Below are 27962 nucleotides of genomic sequence, written 5' to 3'. Positions count from 1 at the left end.
AAGTAGATTTCTCTGAGCACAAACTGGAAGAGAGGTTCTCAGCCTTGCCTTCAAGTTTTATGTGGGATACAGCACATACAACTTCTGCTTACACCCGCAGGACAATATTGTTGTACTTATCTTGCGCTGTGTCTAGATGAACAAAAAGTTGGGGATTACTGGCCTAAAGGGTACAGAAAACAGTGAAATTGAATACATCAAGCCAAAATAGCAAAAATAACAGTTTTTGGACTTCACTCAAGTTAAAAGGGCTTAAGAATAATGTATTAAAGGATTTCAGAGAAGCAGTTGGTCTGTGGTTCAGTTGAGTATTTCGTAGAACACAGTTTTTATTTGGAGCTGGATGTGCAGCCATCATGAAAAGAGTGACCCAAGGACCTAGAACTGGGCTTAGACACCCAGCAAAGTAATGAAAATATATTGAAACTATGGAAAGCCAACTCAACAAGATAAGTGGTATTCAACTGGGTTCCTTATCTAAGCTCAGTATTTATAATTTTTTTATTTGTATGTCGTTTATCCAATAAAATTCCTTAGTCTTTAGTAAAAGGAGACTTTCTTATATTACATTAGACTATATGAGTTCTTAAGAGTAGGGAATATGTTTTGATAATCTCTGTGTCTACTAATCTACTTCATAGATTCATAGAATCCATCCAGTATTTTCATTGAACTGAACTAGAGAATTGTTGAATAACTAAATGTGATGTGCTAGAGGCTCAGTATGAAGAACTCAGGCTTTAATATGGGAATGCGAAGTAACATACACAGTGTAGCAATAGAAGTCACTTAGCAATGAATGTAGAGGGCCATTTTTTCTTAAATTGCCTCTGTTAATTTCATTAATGTTAACTAAAAAAATCTGCTATTTTTAGTGAAAGACACATTGTCTTAAGGAAAATTTCTATGCATAGGTAAGTTATGTTGCTGTGAATTCTTGATTTCCTCAAAAGTCAGCTTTGTCTTAAATTCAGGCTTTCATTTTGACAGTTATGAGGACAAGCTCAAAAAACAAGTCCCTCTGACTTGTCTACCCTTTAAGAGGACAGCAACATAAAAAATGCCTTGGGAGGCCGAGGCAGGTGGATCACGAGGTCAGGAGATCGAGACCATCCTGGCTAAGACGGTGAAACCCCGTCTCTACTAAAAACACAAAAAATTAGCATGGTGGCGGGCACCTGTAGTCCCAGCTACTCAAGAAGCTGAGGCAGGAGAATCGCTTGAACCGGGGAGGTGGAGGTTGCAGTGAGCCGACATCACGCCACTGCACTCCAGCCTGGGCAACAGAGTGAGACTCTGTCTCAAAAAAAAAAAAAAAAAAAAAAAACCACTGTTTTAGAAATTGAAGTCAGTGGAAATTTAGCTTTCTAAATCACTGATTATTATTATCCATCTTGTCAATAGCTATTTTATCTTTACAGAAATTAAAGTAAACCCATTATTAAGCAGTTAGAGCCTTTTTTTAGCTTCATAAAGTGAAATTAATAATGGCATAGCATTACAGTAGATAGGTTTTTTTTTTTTTTTTTAGTTTTTAATGCTTATATTGAAGGGCCTTAGGTTGTATTTCTTTTTTAATTTCTTTTTTTTTTTTTTTTTTTTGAGACAGGGTCTTACTCTGTCAGACTGGAGTGCAGTGGCATGATCATAGCTCACTGCAGCCTCAAACTCCTGGGCTCAAGTGATCCTCCCGCCTCAGCCTTCAGAGTAGCTGGGACTACAGGCATGTGCCACCATACCTGGCTAATTTTTTTTTTTAAAGATGGAGTCTCACTCTGTTGCCCAGGCTGGAGTGCAATGGCACTATCTCGACTACTGCAACCTCCGGCTCACTGCAACCTGCACCTCTCGGATTAAGCATTCTCCTGCCTCAGCCTCCCGAGTAGCTGGAATTACAGGCACATGCCATCACACCCCTGGCTAATTTTTGTATTTTTAGTAGAGACAGGGTTTCACCATGTTGGCTAGACTGGTCTCGAACTCTTGACCTCAGGTGATCCACCCACCTCGACCTCCCAAAATGCTGGGATTACAGGCATGAGCCACCGTGCCTGGCCATACCTGGCTAACTTTTTTATTTTTAGTAGAGACAAGGTCTCACTGTGTTGCACAGGCTGGTCTCAAACTCCTGAGCTCAAGTGATCCTCCTGCCTCAGCTTTCCGGAGTGCTGGGATTACAGACATGAGCCACCATGCCCAGCTAGACTATATTTCTTAAGCATTGACATCTTATTGATTTACCTGAACCAGATCATCACAACTCATGGAGTTTGAGTTTAGCTTCAGAATGTGTAATTTTAGAGCAAAAAGTCCAGGCTGGGTAGGAGAGAGAGGACAGTACTACACTGCACCAAGACAAGACAAGGAATACTGCTCATTGGGCCGTTAAGAGTGAAATGCAGTGTAGGCTAAATCCCTTTACCAGCACGTCTTACAGTGCTGATGCAGCATTATAATACCTGCACTCATCTGAAAGGTTTCATATCTCTTATCTCCCTAACATAACCTGGTTTCCCAATTCTAGCATGTTCACATAGGCCCAGAGCCTGTTGACCTTTCCCCGAGCATGAGCATTGCCCAGTTTGAAGGAACCTCTGCTGAGGGTTTGTTCAATGTTTTAATATATGGTAGTTTTTCCTAGTAAGGGTTCCAGGAGCTTATATCATAAAAGCCAGAATGGTATCTCTATCAATTTCTCATTTCAATTACAGTTGACCCTTGAAGAATGTGTGTTTGAAGTGTGCAGATCCACTCTTACACGGATTTTTTTCAACCAAAAGCAGATTGAAAATACCATATTCGCTCCCCAAAAACTATTGAAATAATAATAGAGAGAGAGAGAGAAAGAAGGAAGGAAGGAAGGAAGGAAGGAAGGAAGGAAGGAAGGAAGGAAGGAAGGAGAGGAAGGAAGGAAGGAAAAAAGGAAGGAAGGAAAGAAAGAAAACATACAGTATTAGCAAGATGTGACACCTATGTATAGGGAAGGCCGACTGTTGGTATATGCAAGTTTGGCGGGGCCAACTACAGGACCTGAGTATGCACAGATTTTGGTACCCATGGGTGGGCTTGGAACTAATGCCTCATGTATAGCAAGAGAAAACTGTACTGATTTTTTTTTATATCTGTAATTATTATACAAATAATTGTAAAACTGTTGAACCATTTCAGAGCTTTCAAATCATGTGAATCAAGTGACTGCCTAGTAGGGAGATTCATGGTGCCTATAAGTGTACTAAAACCTGTTAGCCACCATGGTCATTTTGGCCATATGCAGTTTAAATTTTTATTCACGTACTGTTTAATTCATCTTCATTACATATATAGATTATAGAGAGGAATCATAAGGAACACATGCTGAATTATATAGTTCAGAATTAGCATAAAAATGGTAATTCTGCACATTTATATCAATCTGATCTCCTAAATTACAAATTATATTCATTGGATCAAAATTTTCTTTTTTTTTTTTTTTTCTTTTTTTGAGACAGAGTCTCGCTCAGTCACCCAGGCTGGAGTGCAGTGGCTCGATCTTGGCTCACTGCAAGCCCCGCCTCCCGGGTTCACACCATTCTCCTGCCTCAGCCTCCCGAGTAGCTGGGACTACAGGTGCCTGCCACCACACCCAGCTAATTTTTTTGTATTTTTAGTAGAGATGGGGTTTCACCGTGTTAGCCAGGATGGTGTTGATTTCCTAACCTCATGATCCACGCGTCTTGGCCTCCCAAAGCGCTGGGATTACAGGTGTGAGCCACTGCACCCCACCCAAAATTTTCTTTTTAATTAAATCTTGAAAGCAAGTTAAGATGGTTTTAATGTTTCTGAGCACTATGTTAAACGAGAAAATATAATTACAGTGTTATTTAGTATAGACTTTAACTTTCAAAATAATTTTATCTGTTTTTGCTTTTGCTGAGAAGTGCAGGGTAAAATTGTGTCCTAGCATTTTTAAATTAAAATACGAAATCATAAAAATAAATCAGTTGAGTTTTTTATTTTTATTTTTTAATATTTTTTGAGACAGGGTCTTGTTTGGTTGCCCAGGCTGGAGGAGTTTTTTAAAAACACAAAATGGGAGATTTATCAGGTCATAAAAACTCTATTTAACCCACTTTTATATTATATCCAGTAATTACATTTTAATGTATATTTTAGGGCATGGTTTGTAATTTTGAATTTCTCAGCAGATTGTGTTTTATCTTACTTCAACATTCCTTTGTTATATACCATATAAAAATGATAAAATGAAAGTTTTAGGCCAGGTGTGGTGGCTCACGCCTATAATCTCAGCACTTTGGGAAGCTGAGGTGGGCAGATCACTTGAGGTCAAGATGGTGGCCAACATGGTGAAACCCCATCTCTATTAAAAAAAAAAAATACAAAAATTAGCCAGGCGTGATGGCGCATGCCTGTAGTCCCAGCTACTCAGGTGACTGAGGCAGGAGAACTGCTTGAACCTGGGAGGCAGAGATTGCAGTGAACCAAGATCGTGCCATTGCACTCTAGCCTGGGTGACAGAGTGAGACTCTGTCTGAAAAGAAAAGAAAAGAAAAGAAAAGAAAAGAGAAAAGAAAAGAAAATTTTAATACCTAAGTAGTTTTTGAAAATTATATAAAATAATAAAAGGAATGTTCCAGTCTAAAAAAATTAGGAAATGCTGTTCTGTGTTGTGAATTTTTGTATTTCTATATTTTGGGTATATTCTTTGATTATCAAATTATGTTAAAACAAAAATGTACTTTAATTATATAGCTTGTATTTGAGAGGAGCTAACCAGATCCATTTTATATAAACAAAACAATTCCATATGAAATGTCTATCCCACTGAACAAACATGTCATTGAACTAGAAAAAGACCATTGAAATACTATTCTTACAGCTACTAAGATACCAGTGAATGTCAGAGTTCCTTTTTTTCTTTTTTTTTTTTTGAGACAGAGTCTCGCTCTATCACCCAGGCTGGAGTACAGTGGCGCAATCTCGGCTCACTGCAAGCTCCGCCTCCCGGGTTCACGCCATTCTCCTGCCTCAGCCGCCCCAGTAGCTGGGACTACAGGCGCCCGCCACCACGCCCGGCTAATTTTTTGTATTTTTTAGTAGAGACGGGGTTTCACCATGTTAGCCAGGATGGCCTCGATCTCCTGACCTCGTGATCCACCCGCCTCGGCCTCCCAAAGTGCTGGGATTACAAGCGTGAGCCACCGTGCCCGGCCCAGAGTTCTTTTTTTTCTATTTGACCTTAGCTCAGATATATTTACATTTCACTTTCAGTGTCTAAACTTTGAATCAATTTTTGTGTTCATGAAATACCATATTGGACACCTACAACATTGGAACTATTCTATAGAATGTTTGGGATTTGATAGTCATGATTTAACTCCTATCATGCATTTATTTACTCTTCCCCTTGTTTATAGGCTAAGTCACTGTTTTTAAAATTACAAGTGATAATGCAAAATTTAGTGACTCAGGACCAGCAAAGTTGTTTTGCTTTGCTTTCTTTTTTTTTTTTATTTTAACTATATATTGTGAATGCATTTCTAGTAGTGAGTTTAAGTATTATTTCTCAAAATACTTCATTTAGTTACATACACGTAAATACAGGTGTGTGTGTATATGCTGGTTCACTATGTGAAATATTTCTCACCGTGTGTTGCCATCAGAGAAGTATAAAAAGCTTTTGGTGCCAGGTGCAGTGGCTGCTAACTATAATCCCAGCGCGTTGGGAGGCCAAGGCAGGAGGATTGCTTGAGGCCAGGAGTTTAAGACCAGCTTGGGCAATCTAGTAAGACCTTGTCTCTAGGAAAATAAAAATTAAAAAATTAGCCAGGTGTGACGGCATGTGCCTGTACTCCCAGCTACTCAGGAGGATCACGTGAGCCCAGGAGGTCGAGGCTGCAGTGATCCATGATCACACCACTGCACCCCAGCCTGGGTGACAGAGTGAGACCCTGTCTCTCCAAAAAAAATATAAAAATAAAAAAACTATTGCTCTATGAACTTCAGGCAGTGAAAATAAAATAAAGGCTGTTATTGGTCTAAACTTTGTTTTATACAGTTTGAAGCCTAGGAGTGTAAAATGTATGCAATTTTAACTTTATTGTAATTTGGATCATGGCTCTCCTTTTTCATCTCTTAAATCCATGGAAAACTGAGCTTCGCTTGAGTTACTAAAGTATTTTTATTTCAAAAGCATCATGACCCTAGGAACTAAACCAAATGATTTCACAGTCTAGCATTAGTCCTTGTACATGGTATTCTGGCATTCATTTTTATGTACCTTTTAATGTTCTTTTGGCTTCATTTTATTATCAGTTTTTTCTTTTTATTTGGATCTTATAACAATACATGTAATATATGTATTATATATATTGCTGCAATTATAATGAAATCATTTTTAATCAAGCTGTCTTAGTCCATTTTGCATTGCTACAATATAAAGGAATACTAGAGGCTGGGTAATTTATAAAGAGAAGAGGTTTGTTTGGCTCATGGTTCTGCAGGCTGTACAAGAAGTATGGCATCAGCATCTGCTTCTGGTAAGGACTTCAGAAAGCTTCCCCTCATGGTAGAAGGGAAAGAAGAACAAGCATCATGTGGCAAGAAAGGAGGAAAAAAAGAGAGGAGGAAAAAAAGAGAGGAGGAGGCGCCAGGCTATTTTTAGCAATCAGATCTTATGGAAACTAATAGTGAGAAGTCACTCATTACCGTGAGGATGACATGAAGCCATTCATGAGAGTTCTGCCTCCATGACCCAAAACCTCCCACCAGGCCCTGCCTCCAACATTGGGGATTAAATTTCAACATGAGATTTGGAGGGGACAAATATTTAAACTGTAGCACAGGCCAAGGTCAAATAAACAACCACCACCAGTTACCACTTCATACCCTATGATGGCTATATTCTAAAAGAGAATAACAAGTGTTGGTGAGCAGGTAGGGAAATTGGAACTCTCCTCCATATAAAATGGTGCAGCTGCTGTGGAACACAGTTTGGCAATACTACAAAATACTAAACAGAGTTATGTGACCCAAGAATTCCACTCCTAGGTATACACTCAAGAGAAATGAAAACAGACATTCACACAAAAATATGCTTATAGCAACATTATTCATAATAGCCAAAAGTGGAAATAACCCAACGTCTGCCAACTGATAAATGGATTTTTAAAAAGTGGCATATCCATATAATGGAATATTATTTAACCAGAAAAAGGAATGAAGTACTGATACTACAACATGGATGAACATTGAAAACATGCTAAGTCGAAGCTGATTGCAGTCAACCACATACTGTATGATTCCATTTTATGTAAAATACCTAGAGTAGGCAAATCTAGAGAGACAAAGTAGATTACTGGTTGGTAGGGCTGGAGAGCAGGACTATTAATGGGTATGTGATTTCTTATTCAGGTGATGAAAGTTTACTAAAATTGACTGTGGTGGTGGTTGTACACTTCTGTGAACATACTAAAAATGGATGAATGGGTGAGTTGTGTGGTATATGAATTGTATTCCAACAAAGCCATTTTTAAAAAGAATTATCACTACTCTTTCTAAAAAATACACTTATTAAAATTATTATTAGTTTATGTTTTTGGACAATGTATAAAGATAATTTTGTGATAACAACTGAAAGGGTTGGGGAGAGCTAGTAAAGGAGCAGAGTTTTTGTTATTGAAGTTAAACTAGTATAAATTCAAATTAGGGTGTTATAACTTTAGGATGTTAAATGTAATCCCCCCTGGTAACCATAAGAAAATACCTAAAGGATATGCACAAAAGGAAACGAGAAAGGAATTTAAATGTTTTGCCACAAAAAAAAAAAAAAATCAATTAAACACAAAAGAAGATAGTAATGCAAGAAATAAGGAACAAAAAAGCGATAAGACACATGGAAAATAAATAGCAACATGACAGAATTAAGTCCTATCTTATAAGTAATTACTTTAAATGTAAGTGGATTAAACTTTCTTAGGAATTGACTGAAGAGATGAAAGATTTGTAGTACAATGAAAACTGTAAAACATTTCTGAAAGAAATTAGAGAAGATATAAATAAAGGGAAAGGCATTCCATGATCATGGATCAGAAGATAATATTATTAAGATGTCAATACCCAAAGCAATGTACAGATCTAATGCAATCCCTATCAAAATCCCGATGACATTTTTTGCACCAATAGAAAAACCCATCCTAAAATTAGAATTTCAGGGGACCTCAAATAGCCAAAACAATCCTGAAAAAGAAGAGCAAAGCTGGAGAACTCACATTTCCTCATTTCAAAACTTACTACAAAGCTATAGTAAACAAAGCATTGTGATACTGGCATAAAAACAGACATATAGGCCAGGCATAGTGGCTCACTTCTGTAATCCCAGCACTTTGGGAGGCTGAAGCAGAAGGATTACTTGAGTCCAACCAGCCCAGGCACCATAGTGAGACCCCAATCTCTATAAAAAGAAAAATACACAAACATATAGACTAATGGAATAGAATAGAGAATACAGGGAGGCGGAGCTTGCAGTGAGCCAAGATCGCGCCACTGCACTCCAGCCTGGGTGACAGAGCGAGACTCCGTCTCAAAAAAAAAAAAAAAAAAAGAGAATACAGCAGTAAATACTTGCATATATGGTCAACTGATTTTCAACAAGAATGCCAAGACCACTGAATGGGGAAAAGATGATCTTTTCAACAAATGGTACTGGGAAAACTGGCCACATGCAAAGGAATGAAGTTGGACACTGACTTATACTAAAATTAACTCAAAATGGATCTTCGACTGAAATGTAAGACCAAAACTATAAAACTCTTAGAAGAAAACATAGGGCAGAAGATTCATGACATTGGATTTGCCAGTGATTCTTGGATATAACACCTAAAACATAGGCAACAAAAGAAAAATAGACAAATTGGATTTCATGAACATTTTTAAAGTTTGTGCACTAAAAGACACTTTCAGAGTGTCAACAGAGTAAAATGGCAACAGAGTAAAATGGCAACCCACAAAATGAGAGAAAATGTTTGCAACTCATATATATGATAAAGGAATTGATATCCAGAATAGATAGAGAACTCCTAAAACTCACCAACTGGCAAACAACCCATTTCAAAAATGGGCAAAGGACTTGAATAGACATTTCTCCAAAGAAGGTATATAAATGGCCAATAAGCACATGAAAAGATACTCAACATCATTAATCACTAGGGAAATGCAAATTAAAACTAATGGTGTGAGGTACCTACTCACACCCATTAGAATGGCTACTATCCAAAAAACAAAATAACAAGAGTTGATGAGGGTGTGGAGAAACTGGAACCCTTATGCACTGTTGGTGGAAATGTGAAATGGTGCAGCTGCTATGGAAAATGATATGGTGATTCCTCAAAAACTTTATAGATTTACCATAAAATTGAGAGCAGTGTCTCAAATAGATATTCGTATACCCATGTTCATAGTAGCATTATTCACAATAGCCAAAAGGTGGAAGCAACTCAAGTGTCCATCAGTGGATGAATGGATAAGCAAAATTTGATATACTCGTACCGTGGAATGTTAGCCTTAAAAAGGAAGGAATTCTGACACAGGCTACAACACATGAACCTTGAGGACATCATGCTACATGAAATAAACCAGTCACAAAGAGACAGATGGTGTATGATTCTACTTATGTGAAGTACAAGGAGTAGTCAAATTCATAGAGACAGAAAATAGAACAGTGGTTGCCAGGGGCTGGAGGGAGGGGAAGGGGGTGTTAGTGTTTAATGTGTACAGAGTTTGAGTTGTGCAAGTTGAAAAGAGTTCTGAAAATTGATGGTGGTGATAGTTGCACAACAATGTTAATGTACTTAATACCACTGAACTGTATACTTAAAAATGGTTAAGGGGCTGGGTGCAGTGGCTTATGCCTGTAATCCCAGCACTTTGGGAGGCTGAAGTGGGAGGATCACTTGAGCCTAAGAGTTCAAGATCAGCATGGGCAACATGGCAAGACCCTGTCTCTACCAAAAAAAAAAAAAAAATTTAAATTAGCCAAGCTAATTAGCCAGGCATGATCACACCACTGCACTCTAACCTGGGCAACAGAGTGAGGCCCTGTCTTTAAAAAAAGAAAAAAATAATAAGGTTAGGAAAAATATATTAGTGATTACTAATTAGTATTTACTTGTTTATAGGTAATTTCATTTCTTATAAAATCAGCAATTTTAAAAAAGTTCTTGCTTAGTAGAGGTTAAACAGTCTGGCTTACTTGGTACTTTACTATGGAATAAATATGAGATTTCTCTATTTCTTTTATCTCAATAGTAATTAATTGGACTTCTTAACCTTGAAAACAAAGGCTCTGAATTTTTAAATCTCTGTGATTATAAAATTAAGCTAAGAATTAAAATGATTTATGTGGCAAATTCAGGCAGTAATGATCCTTTTAAAATCCAATAAAGTATTCTCATTTAGAGAGTAATTTAGAACTTTATTTCTGACCTAAAGTATGGTTAGACAAGGTAACCGTGTGTTTCCACATTGATCAGGAAGGTATTCTTTTCTCTTTGCCTTATGGTTTAATTTATAGTCAAATTTCATGCTGTCTAGTGATCTCACTGTGATGACATTCAGATTAAGTACACATTAGATAATAAAAGACTCATCCTTCCCTCATGGGAGTAATAGGATAATGGGGGACATAAGACATGTAGAGATAAATTATTATACAAACAGGCTGTGATTGGCCCAAAAAAGAATACTGAACAAGTATTACAGCCAATCACAGGACATATATTAGGGAGCGCAGAAAGATTTTCAACTAAATCTAGCTCTTGGCTTATTTCCAGTTTTCATAGTTTTTGCTTGATGTGGGAACAGATCATTCAAATTTGTTTAATGGGAATTTTCGTTGCCACATTCATTTTTCTCTAGACTATTGGAATAACTTCCTAAGGATCTTTCTACCACCAGTTTCTCTTCCCTGCAACTTGGGTTCTACATTCCTTCTATATTCCCAACTTTACCAAAGGCTTTGGTCACATCATTCCCCTTAATAGCTCATCCATTGTTTAGAGGAGATCCCAGTTGGTAGCCTGCAAATACAGGCATTTATTAAATTTCATGGAGCTTGATAAATAAGAAAATACTAATAGACACATTTTTAGGAATTTTTGAAAGATAGAAAGCAGATGAGCTTAGAACTGTGGAGAAACAAGCCAGCCAGAATGCCTACTATCACCTCTACAATGTATTAGTCCTGGAGAGCCCAGCCAATGTATAATAAGAAACAGAAATGGGATATGTAAATATTGGAAAGGCAGAGATACACTTGCATTACTTACGCTTGTCACTAAGAAAATCAAAGGGAATTTTATTAGTCAGGAGTTTTTGATTGCCAACAAAAGAAACCAGCCCTATCTAATGTAAGTAGAAAATAAATTACAAGGATATGAAGTCTCTTGTCATGTTTACAGAAGATTGGAGGACATGGTTGAGAAAATGTCCTGATGGGTATGAGCTGAGAAGAGAGACTCTCACTTTACTGAAGATGCTTTTGTGCAGAGTGTTTTACCCTAAAAAATAGATCCATGTACTTATTTAAATTGTTTTAAAGAAAAATACAGGGACTGCTGATCCTGAAAAAGTTAATGAGCATAAAAAATAATTCTGAAAGGCCAGGCATGGTGGCTCATGCCTGTAATCCCAGCACTTTGGGAGGCCGAGGTGGGCAGATCATGAGGTCAGGAGATCAAGACCACCCTGGCTAATGTGGTGAAACACCGTCTCTACTAAAAATACAAAAAAATTAGCCAGGCGTGGTGGCGCACGCCTGTAGTCCTAGCTACTTGGGAGGCTGAGGCAGGAGAATTGTTTGAACCCAGGAGGTAGAGGTTGCAGTGAGCCGAGATTGCGCCACTGCACTCCAGCCTGGGCAACAGAGTGAGACTCCTTCTCAAAAACAAAAAAAAAATCTGAAAATTTGTTTCTGATTACCTTCACCTGACCTGTTAGTTGCATTGATTTGATCAAAATTCAGAAACACACGATGGTGTCTCTTGTACATAAGCACCAAAACTAAAAAGAAAATGCTTTTGTTGACTTTATTTTCAGCTTTGTTTTTCACATATTCAGGAATAAAGACATTCTCTACGATTATTGTTTTTCTCTAGAGAAATGCTTACAAACAGTAGCCAGCAACTTATACTTTTTTTTTTAAGCTATTTTTTAATTTTAATTTTGACATAATTTCAGACCCACAGAAAATTTGCAGGAATAGGGCCAGGCAGAGTGGCTCACACCTATAATCCCAGCTACTCAAGAGGCTGAGACAGGAGAATCACTTGAGCCCAGGAGGCCAAGGTTGCAGTGAGCTGAGATTGCACCACTGCACCTCAGCCTGGGCAACAGAGCCAGAAGCTCCAAAAAAAAAAAAAAAACACTTTAAAATTAGCCACACCTGTAGTTCTTTCTACTCCTGAGGCCGAGTGGGAGGATTGCTTGAGCCCAGGAGTTCAAAGTTACAGTGAGCTATTGATGGCAGCAGCAGCCCATCTGGAGCAGCCACTGCTAAGACACCAGCTGCAGCAGGAGCGACGTGGCCGGGGCTGCATGCTCTACAGAGCTGGTGTGGGCTGAGAACAGGCAGGAGCCCCGCCTCCTACTTAATTGGTAGGATGGGAGCCCCATGCTCCCTGGTGTAGCTGCAGCTGCCCAGCCACCCACTCTGGACTGGGACATCTCTGGGCTCTCAGGGGCCTGGAAACCCCCACCCCCGTCAGCTCAGAAGTACCTGCTCCCACTCCCTGGCCCCTCTCCACTCCCAGTGCCCACTCAGGTGCAGAGCAAACGTGGCAGAGCCTGGGCACTGTCATGACCTGGCCAGGGTGGCGCTGACACACCAGCCCTCTGCTGTCTCTGTCCCTCCGGACTTTGGGTGCTGACGAGCACGGGAAGGAGGCATGGGGAGGGTGGCTGAGGGCAGCTTGGCCCAGGCCTGCAGGAGCCCCTCAGCACAAACAGCCTGGGCACCATGGATGGCATGTTGATGGCAGGAGGCAGATAGGTTCCTGGGCAGAAAGGGCCAGGTCCCTGATGAAACCCCACCTTCAAGCCAGGAAGAGCCTAAAGTGTGAGGACTGGGCTGCCAGTTCCAGGTGAAGTCCGTGGCCCAGAGTGAAGACTTCATTGATGACCGTTCAGCCAATTGGATGGTGCTTTTTCCAGGCCCACCAGGAAAAACCTCTTTTCTGAGCACATAAAAACCCCACACTCAGCCAGACTCATGCCGATATTGGGACTACCAGCTGCGGGAAGGAGTTACCCACTTCAGGTCTCCTCAATGTTGAGACAGCCTGCCTGTGAAAAGGAGCTACCCACTGTGTGTCTCCTCTCTGCTGAGAGCTGGACACTCGTGGGGATGACCTGCTGGCAGAAAGGAGCTACTCCAGGTCTCCTGAGAGCTGTTCTATCACTCAATGAAGCTCCTCTCTGACTTGCTCACCCTCCAGTTGTCCACGTACCTCATTCTTCCTGGACATGGGACAAGAACTTGTGAACACCTAATGGTGGGACTTAAAGAGCTGTAACACAAACAGGGCTGAAAGACACCCCCTGCTTGCCACATTACGAGTCACAAGGAGAGAAAAGCTGCAGCCCTTCGGGGAGCCCAGACCTAGGGGCTCCCCAGACCAGGGCTGTGACATCCTCTTTGGGGCCCCGCGGTTTCTGGTGTCTCCAAGCTTCCAGGAACCACCATGTTCCTCAGTTCCCACAGTGGTACACCTGGTCAGCTGCAGCCTTGCATGGAGCCAGTGCCTGTGCTGGTGCATGGGTTTGTCCGCTCTCCACTGCAGTCAGCACGCCTGGCTGTGCACAGTGGCTGGACCCTGCGCTCACTCACACACCCCTTGCCACTCTGTGCCTGGCTGGCCCTTGGCAGACATGGGATCTGGGCCAGTAGTGTGAGCTGAGTGCAGCCTGCCAGGCCAAGTGGGCAGAATGAGTCCAGTGGGCCCGAGCCAAACTTGGGCAAAGACACTACCAACCACAGAGGTTTCCAGCTGGAAAAGCGACACCCCAAGGATCCCATGACACTATGATTGTGCTGTTGCACTCCAGCCTGGGCAACAGAGCAAGTCCCTGTCTCTAAAATAAAAAAAGAAAGAAAATTTGCAGAAATAATATAAAGAAGTCCCATGTAACCTCCACCCAGATTCCTCAAATGTTAACTTTGTACCACATTTGCTTTATTATTCTCTCTATATATATATTTAAATATTGAAATTATATATGTATATTTATACACATTTTTTGCCTGAACCATTTGAGTAAGTTGCAGCCACAATGTCCCTTTACCCCTAATACCTAGGTTGTACTTTTTAAAAATATAAAAACATTATCTTATTTAAGAAAATAATAAAAATTAAAAAGTTAACACTTATGACAATACTATTAGCTAACCCAGAGACATTATTCAAATGTCACTCATTTTCTGATTGCTGCCCTTTATTAGGAAAAGAAAATCCCAAATCATGAGCCACATTTGGTTGTCAAATCTCTTTAGTCTTCTTTAATCTGGAACAGTTCCTCAGTGTTTTCTTGTCTTTCATTACCTTGATGAATACAAGCCAATTATTTTGTAGAAAGTCTTTCCATTTGTTTATCTGATGTTTCCTCATAATTACAGTTAGAGTTTTTTGCAGGCCTACCCCTCAAGTGACGTTGTGTTGTTTTCAGTGGATTATATAGGAGATGTGATGTTTATGTAACCCATTGCTAATGATACTAATTTCTTCCAGGAAGTTATGATTTTTTTTCTTTTAATTAGCTTCTGTTAAGGAGATATTTAGGGCTATATAAATATCCTTTTACTCATTAGATTTTTACTTCCTCAGTTGCTCTAATATTCATTGATGATTCTTGCTTGAATCACATATTACTGTGCTGGTTGCCACATGTTGATTTCCTCATTTCATCATCTCTTCATATGGGGACTATGTGAAGTGCCTATGTCCCCATCTTTCCTTGAGTACTCCCTTACTTTCTGGTTCACCAAGTTGTTCCAGGTTCATCTGGACTGTTCCTGCTCCAAAGTTTGATTCAGCAGTTTTGCCAGGAAGCTCTGGCTCTTTCTAGTGGGAATTGGTTTGTAGACGCCAACATCTCAGTGCTACATGTGCTCAGTTACTACTAATCCTCTCAGTGGCCAGAGCCAGCAAACATGTATCTTTATATCTGTATATATTAAAAGCCCGGCCGGTGGCTTAAGCCTGTAATCCTGGCACTTTGGGAGGCCGAGGTGGGTGGATCACGAGGTCGGGAGTTCGAGACCAGCCTGGCCAATATGGTGAAGCCCCGTCTCTACTAATAATACAAAAATTAGCCAGGCATGGTGGTGCCCACCTGTAGTCCCAGCTACTCAGGAGGCTGAGGCAGAAGAATCACTCAAACCCGGGAGGCAGAGGTTGCAGCGAGCTGAGATCGTGCCACTGCACTCCAGCCTGGGTGACACAGTGAGACTCTGTCTCAAAAAATAATAATAATAATAAAACAGAAACCATGTTGAGAGTCTTTGTTTTTACTTCAGTTTTTAGAAACAAAACACAAATATTGTTAAGCTAGACCAGTTGATTTTTATACATTAAATGTAAGAATTCCAAAAATCAATTCATGAATCTGTAAGATCATATTTGAATCTATGTTGCAAAACATTTGGGCCCCAAACCAAACATGGTGTGTCATTTGATAATTCATATGTCAATAAATCATGCTTTCTCTTACATAATTTAAAGTAAGTTGAACAACATGTGTTACTTAGTAAGTGTGGAAAAGTTGGAAAATTGTAATGCCATATCCAATAGTAGTGATGTAAATTAAGGTATATTTACCTGCTTAATCACATACCATGCAGAAGTGACAAAATGTTTACCAATATTCTTAAAGAGGGTATAGGAAGGATTATTAATTGCTATGCAAAGTCAGTGAATTAAAAAAAAAAACATTGAACACTTTCACCTAGAGGATAAGCTTCCAGTTCCCTTTCTCAGTGTGTAAGATCCTTCACAGTCTGACCCCACTTCACCCCAGTCCCTCTCCAGTCTCTTATGCCCTTCTCTCCCTCTAAGCATCCTGTCATCTGGGCATATTGGTTCATCTCATAGATCTTTATGCACTAATATGATTGACATGCCATTCTCTCTCACCTACCTGGAAAGATCTGATACATCTTTCAGGTTCCAGATCACATACTACCTGTTCTACAGAATCTTCCAGGAAGAATTACTTCTTCTTTTCTCATAATAGTTCTTATATTCTAATTGCTTATCTCTATATTCCTTATTAAACGTGTCTTCCTTTAAAACAGGGACTTTATCTTCCTTGTAATCCCAACACAACACAATGTCAGGCATTCAGTATAAGTGTTTAATAGGTGCATAATGATTTGTCAGTTTCAATATTCTAAACTTGATAATTTTTAAATGCTTTAGATCACAACATCTAAAACATTTAAAGTGAATATTAAGGAACCTAGCGCTCGCTTCAGCAGTACATATACTAAAAATGGAATGAGGCCAGGTATAGTGGCTCACGCCTTTAATGCCAGCACTTTGGGATGCCAACACAGGAGGATCATTTGAGCCCAGGAGTTCAAGACCAGTTTGGGCAACATAGCAAGACCTCATCTCTACAAATAGTAACTTTAAAAAATTAGGTGGGCATGGTAGCACATGCTTGTAGTCCCAGCTACTAGAGAGGCTAACTCTGGAGGATCACTTGAGCCCAGGAGTTCAAGGCTGCAGTGAGCCATGATCACACCAGTCTATTCCAGCCTGGGCAACATAGTTAGACCCCATCTCAAAAAAAATTGGAACAATACAGAGAAGATTAGCATAGCCAATTAAAAGAAATTTTTTAAGAAAAAATGGCCAGGCATGGTGGCTCATGCCTATAATCCTAGCATTTTGGCAGGCCGAGGTGGGAGGATCACTTGAGCCCAGAAGTTTGGAGCCAGCCTGGGCACCAAAGTGAGACCTAGTCTCTACAAAAAAATAATAAGAAAAAAGGGAACCTCTGATTTTCCTGGAGTTTTCTCTTGCATAGTAATGCCTGGGGCCCACCCGCAACCAGTTTGTTTTGGAATCTGAAATGTTCCCCTCAGCCCAGAGTCACTTTACCATTCTGTTCCCTCCCCCCTCACAACCCACTCCTGCAGCAGCTCTTCAGCCTCCCAAGACTCCATCCAGGTCAGTCATTTCTCTGGACTTCCCTTGGGTAGCCAGTGACCCTGAGCACTAACAAGCACCCTTATGTCATGATTATAGCACCAAGTGAGAGTTTCTACAGAGGCAGTGCTGCTCTCTAGAAGGCCACACAGGCTTTCAGCTCTTTTCTGAAAGCTATCCCTTCTAATCCTTAAAGTCTTTTTTTTTTTTTTTTTGTAATTTTTAGATGGAGTCTCGCTCTGTCACCCAAGCTCTGGAGTGCAGTTGCGTGATCTCAGCTCACTGCAACCTCTGCCTCCTGGGTTCAAGCGATTCTTCTGCCTCAGTCTCCTAAGTAGCTAGGATTACAGATGTGCGCCAACACACCTGGCTAATTTTTTTGTATTTTTTAGTAGAGATGGGGTTTCACCACGTTGGCCAGGCTGGTCTCGAACTCCTGACCTCATGATCCACCCACCTCAGCCTCCCAAAGTGCTGGGATCACAGGCTTGAGCCACCACACCCGGCCAAAGCATTTTTGATATTTAGTTCTTCTTGTAAGACTATTGAGGTAAACATTCTAAGAAATACAAGTTTAGAGAACATCTTTCTGCTGAGCTTATTATAGAGTTGATATAGTTGAGATGAAACTGAAACTGGACATTTGTTTGGGTGGAAAGGAATGGAGGTGTCAATGAGCACCAGGGTAGTGAAGAGGCCCTCCTGGAAGGAGGGTGTGGCAAAATGACTAGATTGGTAAGGTCTGACCAGTCGGAGGGACTAGGTTACAGGGATGAAAGAATAAGCATTGGGAGCTCAGGGTAGTAATATCCAAGACTAAAATAAAGGGAGAAACTGGAGTCCACCCAGCCAGAATCCACAAAGTAATCTTTTCCTATTCCTTCATCAGGACCCATTGCCTCTTAATTGTCACTAGTCCCATTGGATATGTCTGTTGAGTTTGACTTTTACACCTTTTTAGCTCTATTATAATATTTGCTCACTTGCTCCATAATTAGTATCAGTTCTACCTCCCATATGTGTATGACTGACATCAGTGAAGATCTAGTATAGCTTACTGAAGGTTGTAATAAACACACTTTGAAGTATTTTTAATTTAAAAAATTATTCTGTCTCCAGGAATCTAGTGACAGGTTTGATATAATTAAAATTTAATTTTTTAATATGCAAAGGAAGTTGTCATAACTAGAATATGATTTGACAGGTGTTGGCAGTTCTCCAAGCAACTTATTTTAAAAGTAGGTATTTCTGAAAAAGAATAGGTAGAAGTAAAGGTTTGATTGAAAACTCAATTTAACACTGGGGCTGCTTTAAGGTAATGTATGTGTCCTTTTTTTCTGAGTACAATTTTTTTTTTAACTTTTAGGTTCGGGGTACATGTGTAGGTTTGTTATATAAATAAACTCTCATCATAGGGGTTTGTTGTACAGTTTATTTTGTTACCTAGGTACTAAGCCTAGTACCCAATAGTTGTTTTTACTGATCCTCTCCCTCCTTCTATCCTCTACCTTCGAGTGGGCCCCGGGGTCTGTTGCTCTCCTCTTTGTGTCCATGTGGTCTCATCATTTAGCTCCCGTTTATAAGTGAGAACATGCAGTATTTGGTTTTCTGTTCCTGTGTTAGTTTGCTAAGGATAATAGCCTCTAGCTTCATCCATGTTCCCACGAAATACATGAACTCATTCTTTTTTATGGCTGCATAGTATTCCATGATATATATGTACCATGTTTTCTTTACCCAATCTGTCATTGATTGGCATTTAGGTTGATTCCAAGTCTTTGCTATTGTGAATATGCAAGTGCATGCATGTGTCTTTTAATAGTAAAAATATTTATATTATAGTTAGTATTGTAAAGTATGTATCTCTCTCTCTCTCTCTTTCTAGATCCTGGTTAGATAACAATGGGAAAAGTGCTGTTAAAAAGCTAAAGAACAGTTTGCCACTTAGAAAAGAACTAGATCGTTTAAAAGATGAACTGTCTCATCAATTGCAACTCTCAGATATCAGGTAATAAAGAAGAGAGCACCTAATTTAGAAATTAAAATGAACATGAATTACCAACTGATAAGCTTTTCAGCAGCTAAATATTTGTATCTTTAACTTTAATTGCTCTGATAACTGAGTACTCTTCAATTATCTTTATGAACATCATGAAATGTTCATCTGTGTAATAAAACTCTTATTAATTTCTTATTTTAAATATTGAAGTGAGGCTGTGCACAGTGGCTCTTGCCTGTAATTCCAGCACTTTGGGAGGCCAAGGTGGAAGGATCGCTTGAGCCCAGGAGTTCAAGACTAGCCTGGGCAACATATGGAGACCCCATCGCTATAAGAACTTAAAAAAAATTAGCTAGGCACTGTGGCCTGCACCTGTAGTCTTAGCTACTTGGAAGGCTGAGGCAAGAGGATCACTTAAGGCCGGGCGCGGTGGCTCACGCCTGTAATCCCAGCACTTTGGGAGGCCGAGGCGGGCGGATCATGAGGTCAGGAGATCGAGACCATCCTGGCTAACACAGTGAAACCCGTCTCTACTAAAAATAAAAAAAATTAGCCGGGCGAGGTGGCAGGCGCCTGTAGTCCCAGGTACTCAGGAGGCTGAGGCAGGAGAATGGCATGAACCCCGGGGGGTGGAGCCTGCAGTGAGCCAAGATCGCGCCACTGCACTCCAGCCTGGGCAACAGCGAGACTCCGTCTCAAAAAAAAAAAAAAAAAAAAAAAAAGGATCACTTAAGCCCAGGAGCTTGAGGCTGCAGTGAGCCATAATTGCATCACTGCACTGCAGCCTGGGTGATAGAGCAAGACTTCATCTCAATTTATATATATGTTACTTCTTTCTTCTATATATAGATAAAGAAGTAAGGTTTGTTTAAGTACTGACATTTTTGGTTTAATAAACTTTTTTACATAATAAGTTTGTAAGAAAAATACCCTCTTCCTTATACACATAATATATAAAAAATAATTATGCCCCCATCTTGTAAGATATTTAAGGCCAGACACAATGACTCATACCTGTAATTCTAGCACTTTGGGAGGCCAAGGCAGGAGGATCACTTGAGGCCAGGAGTTTGAGACCAGCCTGGGCAACATAGCGAGACCCCATCTCTAAATAATAATAAGTGTTTTAAAAGATTAGTATTTGAGTTTAAAAAGAGGAGGGGAGAGAGAAAATGGATGTTGTATTCTTGGTTCCATGTTATATAGCAGAACTTTTTAAGTAAGTTTTCCTAAACTTGGAAATTGCAGTTATATAAAGATCCATGCTGAAATTTATTGCGAAATAGATTTAACAGTTCTTAAAACTGTAAGGAAGGGGAAAGGAGGAGTCAGGTCATTCAGTCACTGGACTTCCCATCACTAGAACTCAGAAAAATCGTCATCCAGTCTTCATGTTTAAACATCTTTGTTACTTTTTGCTATAGCCTGTTTTGTTGTTTTCAATTCTCATTATTAGGACTTTTTTTTCTTATATTAAAACAAATGGGCCGGGTGCGGTGGCTCACGCTTGTAATCCCAGCACTTTGGGAGGCCGAGGCAGGCGAATCACAAGGTCAGGAGATCAAGACCACGGTGAAACCCCGTCTCTACTAAAAATACAAAAAATTAGCCAGGCTTGGTGGCGGGCGCCTGTAGTCCCAGCTACTCGGAGAGGCTGAGGCAGGAGAATGGCGTGAACCCGGGGGGCGGAGCTTACAGTGAGCCGAGATTGCGCCACTGCACTCCAGCCTGGGTGACAGAGCGAGACTCCGTCTCAAAAAAAAACAAACAAAAAAATAAATGACTATTTGGGTACCATAAAAACACCTTTTTTCCCTGTGTTTACAGAGTACAAATAGTATTTACATGTTCTGTTCTTGTATAATCAAATCATCATAAGATAATTCAGAATTTCAAAGCATTCTTTTAGACTTCCATCTGTGGAATGTTTGAATGTATGCATATATCCGTTATTTTATCATCACACTAATCATTTTCAAATTAAACTTTATTATAGGGGTTTCTTCCCATTCCATAGTCTATTAGCATAAACTTTTCTAACTAAAAATAGTAAGATCATTTTTAAAAGTTTATAAGATAAATAAATTAAGGTGCATGCAAATAACTTTTTCTAATAGAAATTTTAAAAGATCTGTCAAAGCAGACTGGGGTTAGGAAAATGAAAGGATTTCTTAAACAAAAAAAGAAATAAACATTATTTTACAGTATCATGGAGAAATTTCTCAGCTTTAATTTATATTATGGTAAATGTCAATAGATATAACCCGGCCAGGTATGGTGGCTCACACCTGTAATCCCAGCACTTTGGGAGGCCAAGGCAGGCAGATCACGAGGTCAGGAGTTCGAGACCAACCTGACCAACATGGTGAAACCCCATCTCTACTAAAAATACAAAAATTAGCCAGGCCTGGTGGCACCTGCCTGTAGTCCCAGCTACTCAGGAGGCTGAGGCAGGAGAATTGCTTGAACCCAGGAGACAGAGGCTGTAGTGAGCCAAGATCACGCCACTGCACTCGGCCTGGGCAACAGAGCGAGACACTGTCTCAAAAAAAAAAAAAAAAAAAAATATATATATATATATATATATATATATATATATATATCCCACATAAACAAAAGCTCTTTGGAGTTTTCAATTTTTAAGAGTGTAAAAGGGTCCCTGAGGCCATAACATATGAGGGCTTCTTTCCTTGCTAAAAAATTAGCCAAAACTCCAGCAAACAAAGATTAACTAATGACATTGTTTTTCATTCTAAACAGCCTATATAAAACACCATTTTTAACGAAAACAGCGTTTACTACCTTTGTCACTTAAATTTTTAATTTCGAATAACCAAAAATTAATATTCTTTGAAATTATATTTTACTTTTTAAATTGTAGTTTAAAGAAAAAAACAATTTTTTAAACAAGTTTTCATTTTATCAGAAATGACATTCATCAGAATTAGTATTAGGATAAAAGAAGAACCTACGTTTCTTGAGCGCCTGTTTTGAATGCCTGACTCCTTCACACACATTACCTCATTTGATGTCTGCTATCTGTGCAGCAGGAAACATCCTCACTTTGCATGCATGAAAGTGAAAACCTTAAGAAGGCTAAAAGCAGCTTGTTCAAGGTCACAGAGCTAGTAAACCACAGAATTAGAATTCCAAGGTGGGTTTTCTGACACCACTCGAGACCAGTGCTCTTCACAGTTACACAGCAGGGCCTCTGACATCGTGTCAATGTCAGGTTCCATGTGTCACTGAGGTTTAATATTAATTTATAAAATGAGCAGATTACATGATTTCATCAAAATCACTTTCTCTAGAATGAGATAAAAAGAACCTGAGGTCAGGTACGGTGGCTCATGCCTGTAATCCCAACACTCTGGGAGGCCGAGGCGGGTGGATCACTTGAGTCCAGGTGTTCAAGACCAGCCTGAGCAACATGGTGAAACCCTGTCCCTACAAAAAAAATTTTTTAAGTAGCCGGCCATGGTGGCGCATGCCTTTAGTCCCAGCTACTCGTGAGGCTGAGGTAGGAGGATCTCTTGAGTAGTGGAGGTCAAGGCTGCAGTGAGCCGTGATTACACCACCACACTCCCGCCTGGGCGACAGAGTGAGACCCTGTCTCAAAAGCAAAAAAGAGAACCTGATAAACCTAACTGGAATTCCCAGTTGGAACTTGAATCTAAAACAAAACCATCATCATTGTAACAATGTGAAAAAGAAAAACACTTTTTTCAAAGTTTTCTCATTTCATCGTCTTATTTTTAAATAGAAACATCTTATATTTGCTTATTTTAAATCTTTGGATACCTGAACATAGTAGTAATATTTCTGCCCTCTGGTAAACAATTCATTTTCCATTTGGTTGCTTTTTTAAAAATTCGCTAGCTTAGAAACATATGATCAATCAAACATGTTATGTGTCTGCTTCAAAAGAGGCTCGTTGGCTTCCCAAGGACTCCAGTAGTTGTGGTGAGTGCTCACTCCTTCTTCGGGGTGCCACTTGTTAACATGCGTGTGTGCTCTGTTGGCCTAGGTGGCAGAGGAGCTGGGGCATCGCCCACCGCTGTAGCCAGCTGCATAGTTTAAGCCGCTTAGCACAGCAGAATTTGGAAACACTTAAAAAAGCAAAAGGTAAATATTTTCCATTTTCTTTTAAAAAATCACTTAGCTGCTATGTACATCTATAAATTTTAATGGAAAAACCAAATAACTTTATCACAGCTGAACTTTTAAATCTGTTCTTTGAATAAAGCAGCGGCATAAAATTAGCCTTTAAGCTTCTACTGAATTTAATCCTGGGTTTATACACTATTTGCACAATGCTGAAAGAATGAAGCACCTCGTCCATGACCAGAGGTTTTGTGTTTTATCATCAGGGTGTACAATCATATTTACAGACCGTTCTGGCATGAGTGCAGTGGGCCATGTGATGCTAGGAACAATGGATGTCCATCACCACTGGACAAAAGTAAGAAAGAGCCTTAAAATTAAAAACTCCTTGTCATTCATATACTTTCATTTCCAACAATGCTATAATGTTAATGAACTAAAAAAAAGTTTTGTTTTGTTTTTGTTTTTTAATGTTTTTAATCGTAGTGTCAGCTGTTTTCAGATCAGATGCTTAAATACCATGTACTTAAAATACTTAAGAGGGAAGACTGATTTTTAAGGCAGTTTTTATCTGATAATATTACATTCTTTTCTGAAGCACAGCCTGAAAGCCTATATTCTGTTGTTTTGTTTTACTTGTTCTTAACAGATTTATTGAGGTATAACTGACATTTAATAAATTGCACATGTTTCTTGTGTGTTATTTGGTAAGTTTTGACATATATGTATGCCCATGAAGCCATTATCACAGTCAAGATAGCAAACGTATCCAACAACTGGGCATATATGTGAGCATATGGCCCTTTGTAAACACTCCCTCCCATCCCACCACCCCCTCTCCAAGCAATCACTGGTCTGCTTTCTGTTACTATAGATTAGTTTTGGAGTTTTTCATAAGTGGAATCATAGGGCTTGCAAACTTTTGTGTCTGGTTTCTTTCACAGTCTCATTTTGAGATTCATCCATGCTGTTGCATGTATTGAGAGTTTATTCCTTTTTATTACTATGTACTATTTCATTGTATAAATATACCACAGTTTGTTTATTCATTCACCTGTTGATGGACATAGGGTCGTATCACTTTGTGACTATTACAAATAAAGCTGCTATGAACATTTGTGCACAAATATATGGACATATATTTCCTTTCTCTTGGGTAAATACCTAGAATAGAATAGCTGGATCATACGGTAGAGTATTTTAACTTTTTAAAAAACTGCCAACACTTAACTGTGTTCATCTTTTTAATTTTAGTCTAATAGCTCTGTGGTACAATCTCATTCAGTGTTTAATTTGCATTTCTCTAATAATAAATAATGGTGAGCATCTTTTCATGTGCTTATTTGTCATCCACATATCTTCTTTAGTGAAGCGTCTGTTCAAATCAAATATTTATTTGGTAGAAATACTTGCAAACCACATATCTGACAAAGACATTATATCTAGAATATATTTTAAAACTCAAATTTCAGCAGGAAAAGAAAAAACCAATCCAACTAAAAAAGGGCAATCTAAAACTCTCAAAATTCAGCAGAAAAAAAAAAAACAACTAAAAAAGGCTACTAAAAAAACCAATCCAACCAAAAACGGTGACATGAAATGACATGTTGCCAAAGAGAATGTACAAATGACATGTAAGCACATAAAAACATGTTTATTGGCCGGGCACTGTGGCTCACGCCTGTAATCCCAGTACTTTTGGAGGCCAAGGCAGGTGGGTCACAAGGTCAGGAGTTCAAGACCAGCCTGGCAAACACAGTGAAACGCTGTCTCTACTAAAAATTAAAAAAAAAAAAAATTAGCCGGGCATGGTGGCAGGCGCCTATAGTCCCAGCTATTTGGGAGGCTGAGGCAGGAGAATCACTTGAACCCGGGAGGCAGAGGTTGCAGTGAGCCGAGATTGCGCCACTGCACTCCAGCCTGGGCAACACAGTGAGACTGTGTCTCAAATAGAAACATAAGATAGATGATAGATGATAGATAGATAGATAGATAGATAGATAGATAGATAGATAGATAGATAGATAGATAGATAGATAGATGATAGATAGATAGATAGATAGATAGATAGATAGAGATAGAACCATAGTGCATTATCACTACACACCAGGATGGCTAAAATGAAAAATAGTTACATGCTGGTAAGAATGCAGAAAAAATAGGTCATTCATGCATTGCTGATGGGAATGTAAAGTGGTACAGGCATTCTGGAAAAAGACTATAATGGTTTCTTACAAAACTAAATATGACCCAGCAGTCACCCTTGGGCATTTACAGCAGAGAAATGAAAAATTATGTTCACACAAACACCTGTACATGAATGTTTATAATAGCCAAAAACTAGGGAAAAAATGAATGTTCTTCAGTGTGTGAATAGCTAAACAAAGTGGTACATCCATACCATAGGATTCTACTCAGCAATGAAAAGGAATGAGCTATTGATACATGCAGCAACTGGATGGATCTTAAGGGCATTGTGCTGAGTGAAAAAGTCAGTCTCAAAAGGTTACAAACGGTATGATTCCATTTACATAACACCCTTGGAATAATAAAATGATAGAAAGGAAGAAAAGATTAGTGGTTGCCAGGAAGTAGAGAGAGGGGAGCAGAGATGTCAGTGCTATAAACGGGATCCCTGTGATGGAACTCTTGTGTGTTTTGACTGTGGCAGTGTCACACGGCTCTATACACATATAATAAAATGAATACACATGTGAAAAATACACAAATGCATGCAAGTAAAACTGATGAACTCTGAGTAAGATTAATGAATTGCATCAATGTCAATTTCCTGGTTGTGATATTATGCCAATAATTGTATAAGATGTACTGTTAAGTGAAAGGTATATGAATCTACAATTATCTCAAAATAAAAAGCTTTTAAAATGTAGTGACCATATATACATGAGTAACCCAGAGAAAAATTGAAAAATAGGGAGTAAAATTATTTTCCACAAGATGTTAAAAGTAGATTATAAATAATATGTAGAATTTTTACATAGCTATTGCTTTTATTATAGCCGAGTTTTTAATGCCTTCTAACTCTTCTAAAAGGCCCTGGCTTTTAATAGAAAATCTTAAGTCCTTAGTGGTCCTTCCCTGACCCAGCCCCTACGTCCCCCTTCAGCCCTTCTCTTTCCACTCAATTGCAGCAAGTCACATGCCAGCCATACCAAACTCCTTATTGTTTCCAAATATGCTGTTCCTTTTCATGGTTCCATATTTGCACATGCTCTTTTTCCTTCCCCCAAAGCATCCCTTACATTCATGTGCCATTTCTAAATCTTACTTAATGTTTAAGATTGATCAAATTAGACTCCCTTAGAAACCTTTGCCTGAACCTCCTCTGTATCCACTCACCCTGATTTGGCATTTAGTATGCTAAATTCGGATTTTTGTTTCCTTGTACCCCAACCGTGAGTCCCAGCCAAACAGGGACAAACTCTTATAACCTGTACACTTGAAATGTCCAGCTCAGTGCTTACGTATATGGTAGGTCTGCAATCATATTTATTGCACTTAATTGTATTTAGTTGCTTTAAAGTAAATTTTGAAGGAATAGACTAAGTTGAAATACATACACTTTATTTCTAAAACCTTTCTTTATGCCATTTAATAATTCTAAACTAATTTAAGATTCTTACGTAAATATTTAAATATTAGTGCTTAGGATTAGGACTTACTTTTATTTGGAGCATATTTTCTTTTTGGAACCTCACAAATTCCCATCTAAAAATCCCAAAGATTTACAGTGGCTTGTTTTGAATATTAATATTTCCAGCATTATATTAAGTTTTTTTTATCTCTTACGTGAACTTTCCTTCAATGAAAATCATTTTCTTGTTAAAAATGTCTTAATGCCATTTATTGGAATTCTAAAATTAAATTATTATAGTAACATAAAACTAATTATTTCTTTCCCTTTGTTAACACTGTAGCTTTTTGAAAGACTGCCAAGTTATTTTGACCTTCAGAGGAGGCTGATGATTTTAGAAGACCAAATAAGCTATCTTTTAGGTGGCATACAAGTTGTTTATATTGAAGAATTACAGCCAGTATTGACACTTGAAGAATATTACTCTCTTCTTGATGTGTTTTATAATAGACTGTTGAAAAGTAGAATACCATTTCACCCTCGAAGTTTGCGTGGTTTACAAATGATCCTTAACAGGTAAATATCTAAGATAGAAGGATTACTTTTATTCCTTCGTCTAGGTGGGTTGTGTGTGTAAATGCATTAAATTGTTTTGTATTTCAATGGGTAGTTCTTAGGAATTAAAGAAAAATGCCACTACTTGTGTTAGCAACCCTCTTCTACACACTAGAAAAGCCAGCATGGGAGGATTGAAGGATTTAATGTCTAGAACATTCTTTGAATATATTGCTGAGCAGATTTACTGGGCAGTCAATCCAATGGAAAACATTATAAGATTAAACTAATAGTAAATCAGTAGCCATCATCTGTGGTGTATACACTGTTTGCCGAGCACTGTGCTGGGTACTTATATGCATTCTGTCTTTAGCTCTCACAACCTCACTGTGCAGCAGGTCACCCCTGGCATGTGACAGATAAGGAAGGTCAGAGGGCTTGCAAGTAGGTCGTGATCTTGAAGAAGTGTGTCTTTGGGGGCAGCAAAGCTTTAAGTCAATGTTGCTGT

The 27962-nt window shown here is 39.0% G+C and overlaps 1 protein-coding gene across 5 annotated transcripts in view; it reads left to right on the top strand.

Moving 5' to 3' along the window:
• Nucleotides 1–27962, top strand: part of TCAIM (T cell activation inhibitor, mitochondrial) — a 67398-nt gene that overhangs the window by 30740 nt on the left and 8696 nt on the right. For 4 of the 5 annotated variants that reach the window (XM_012511027.2, XM_012511032.2, XM_030812006.1 and 1 more), the window contains 4 exons: nt 19087–19209; nt 23228–23325; nt 23571–23662; nt 27243–27475. In XM_012511027.2, coding sequence (XP_012366481.1) covers nt 19087–19209; nt 23228–23325; nt 23571–23662; nt 27243–27475 — 546 coding nt within the window. The remainder of the gene's footprint in view (nt 1–19086; nt 19210–23227; nt 23326–23570; nt 23663–27242; nt 27476–27962) is intronic. The other variant, XM_030812004.1, reaches the window with a different exon arrangement.

The sequence above is a fragment of the Nomascus leucogenys genome, chromosome 4, assembly GCF_006542625.1.
Source record: "Nomascus leucogenys isolate Asia chromosome 4, Asia_NLE_v1, whole genome shotgun sequence".
NCBI lineage: Eukaryota > Metazoa > Chordata > Mammalia > Primates > Hylobatidae > Nomascus > Nomascus leucogenys.
The sequence above is the reverse complement of the archived record's forward strand: the minus strand, read 5'-3'. Positions and strand labels throughout refer to the sequence as shown.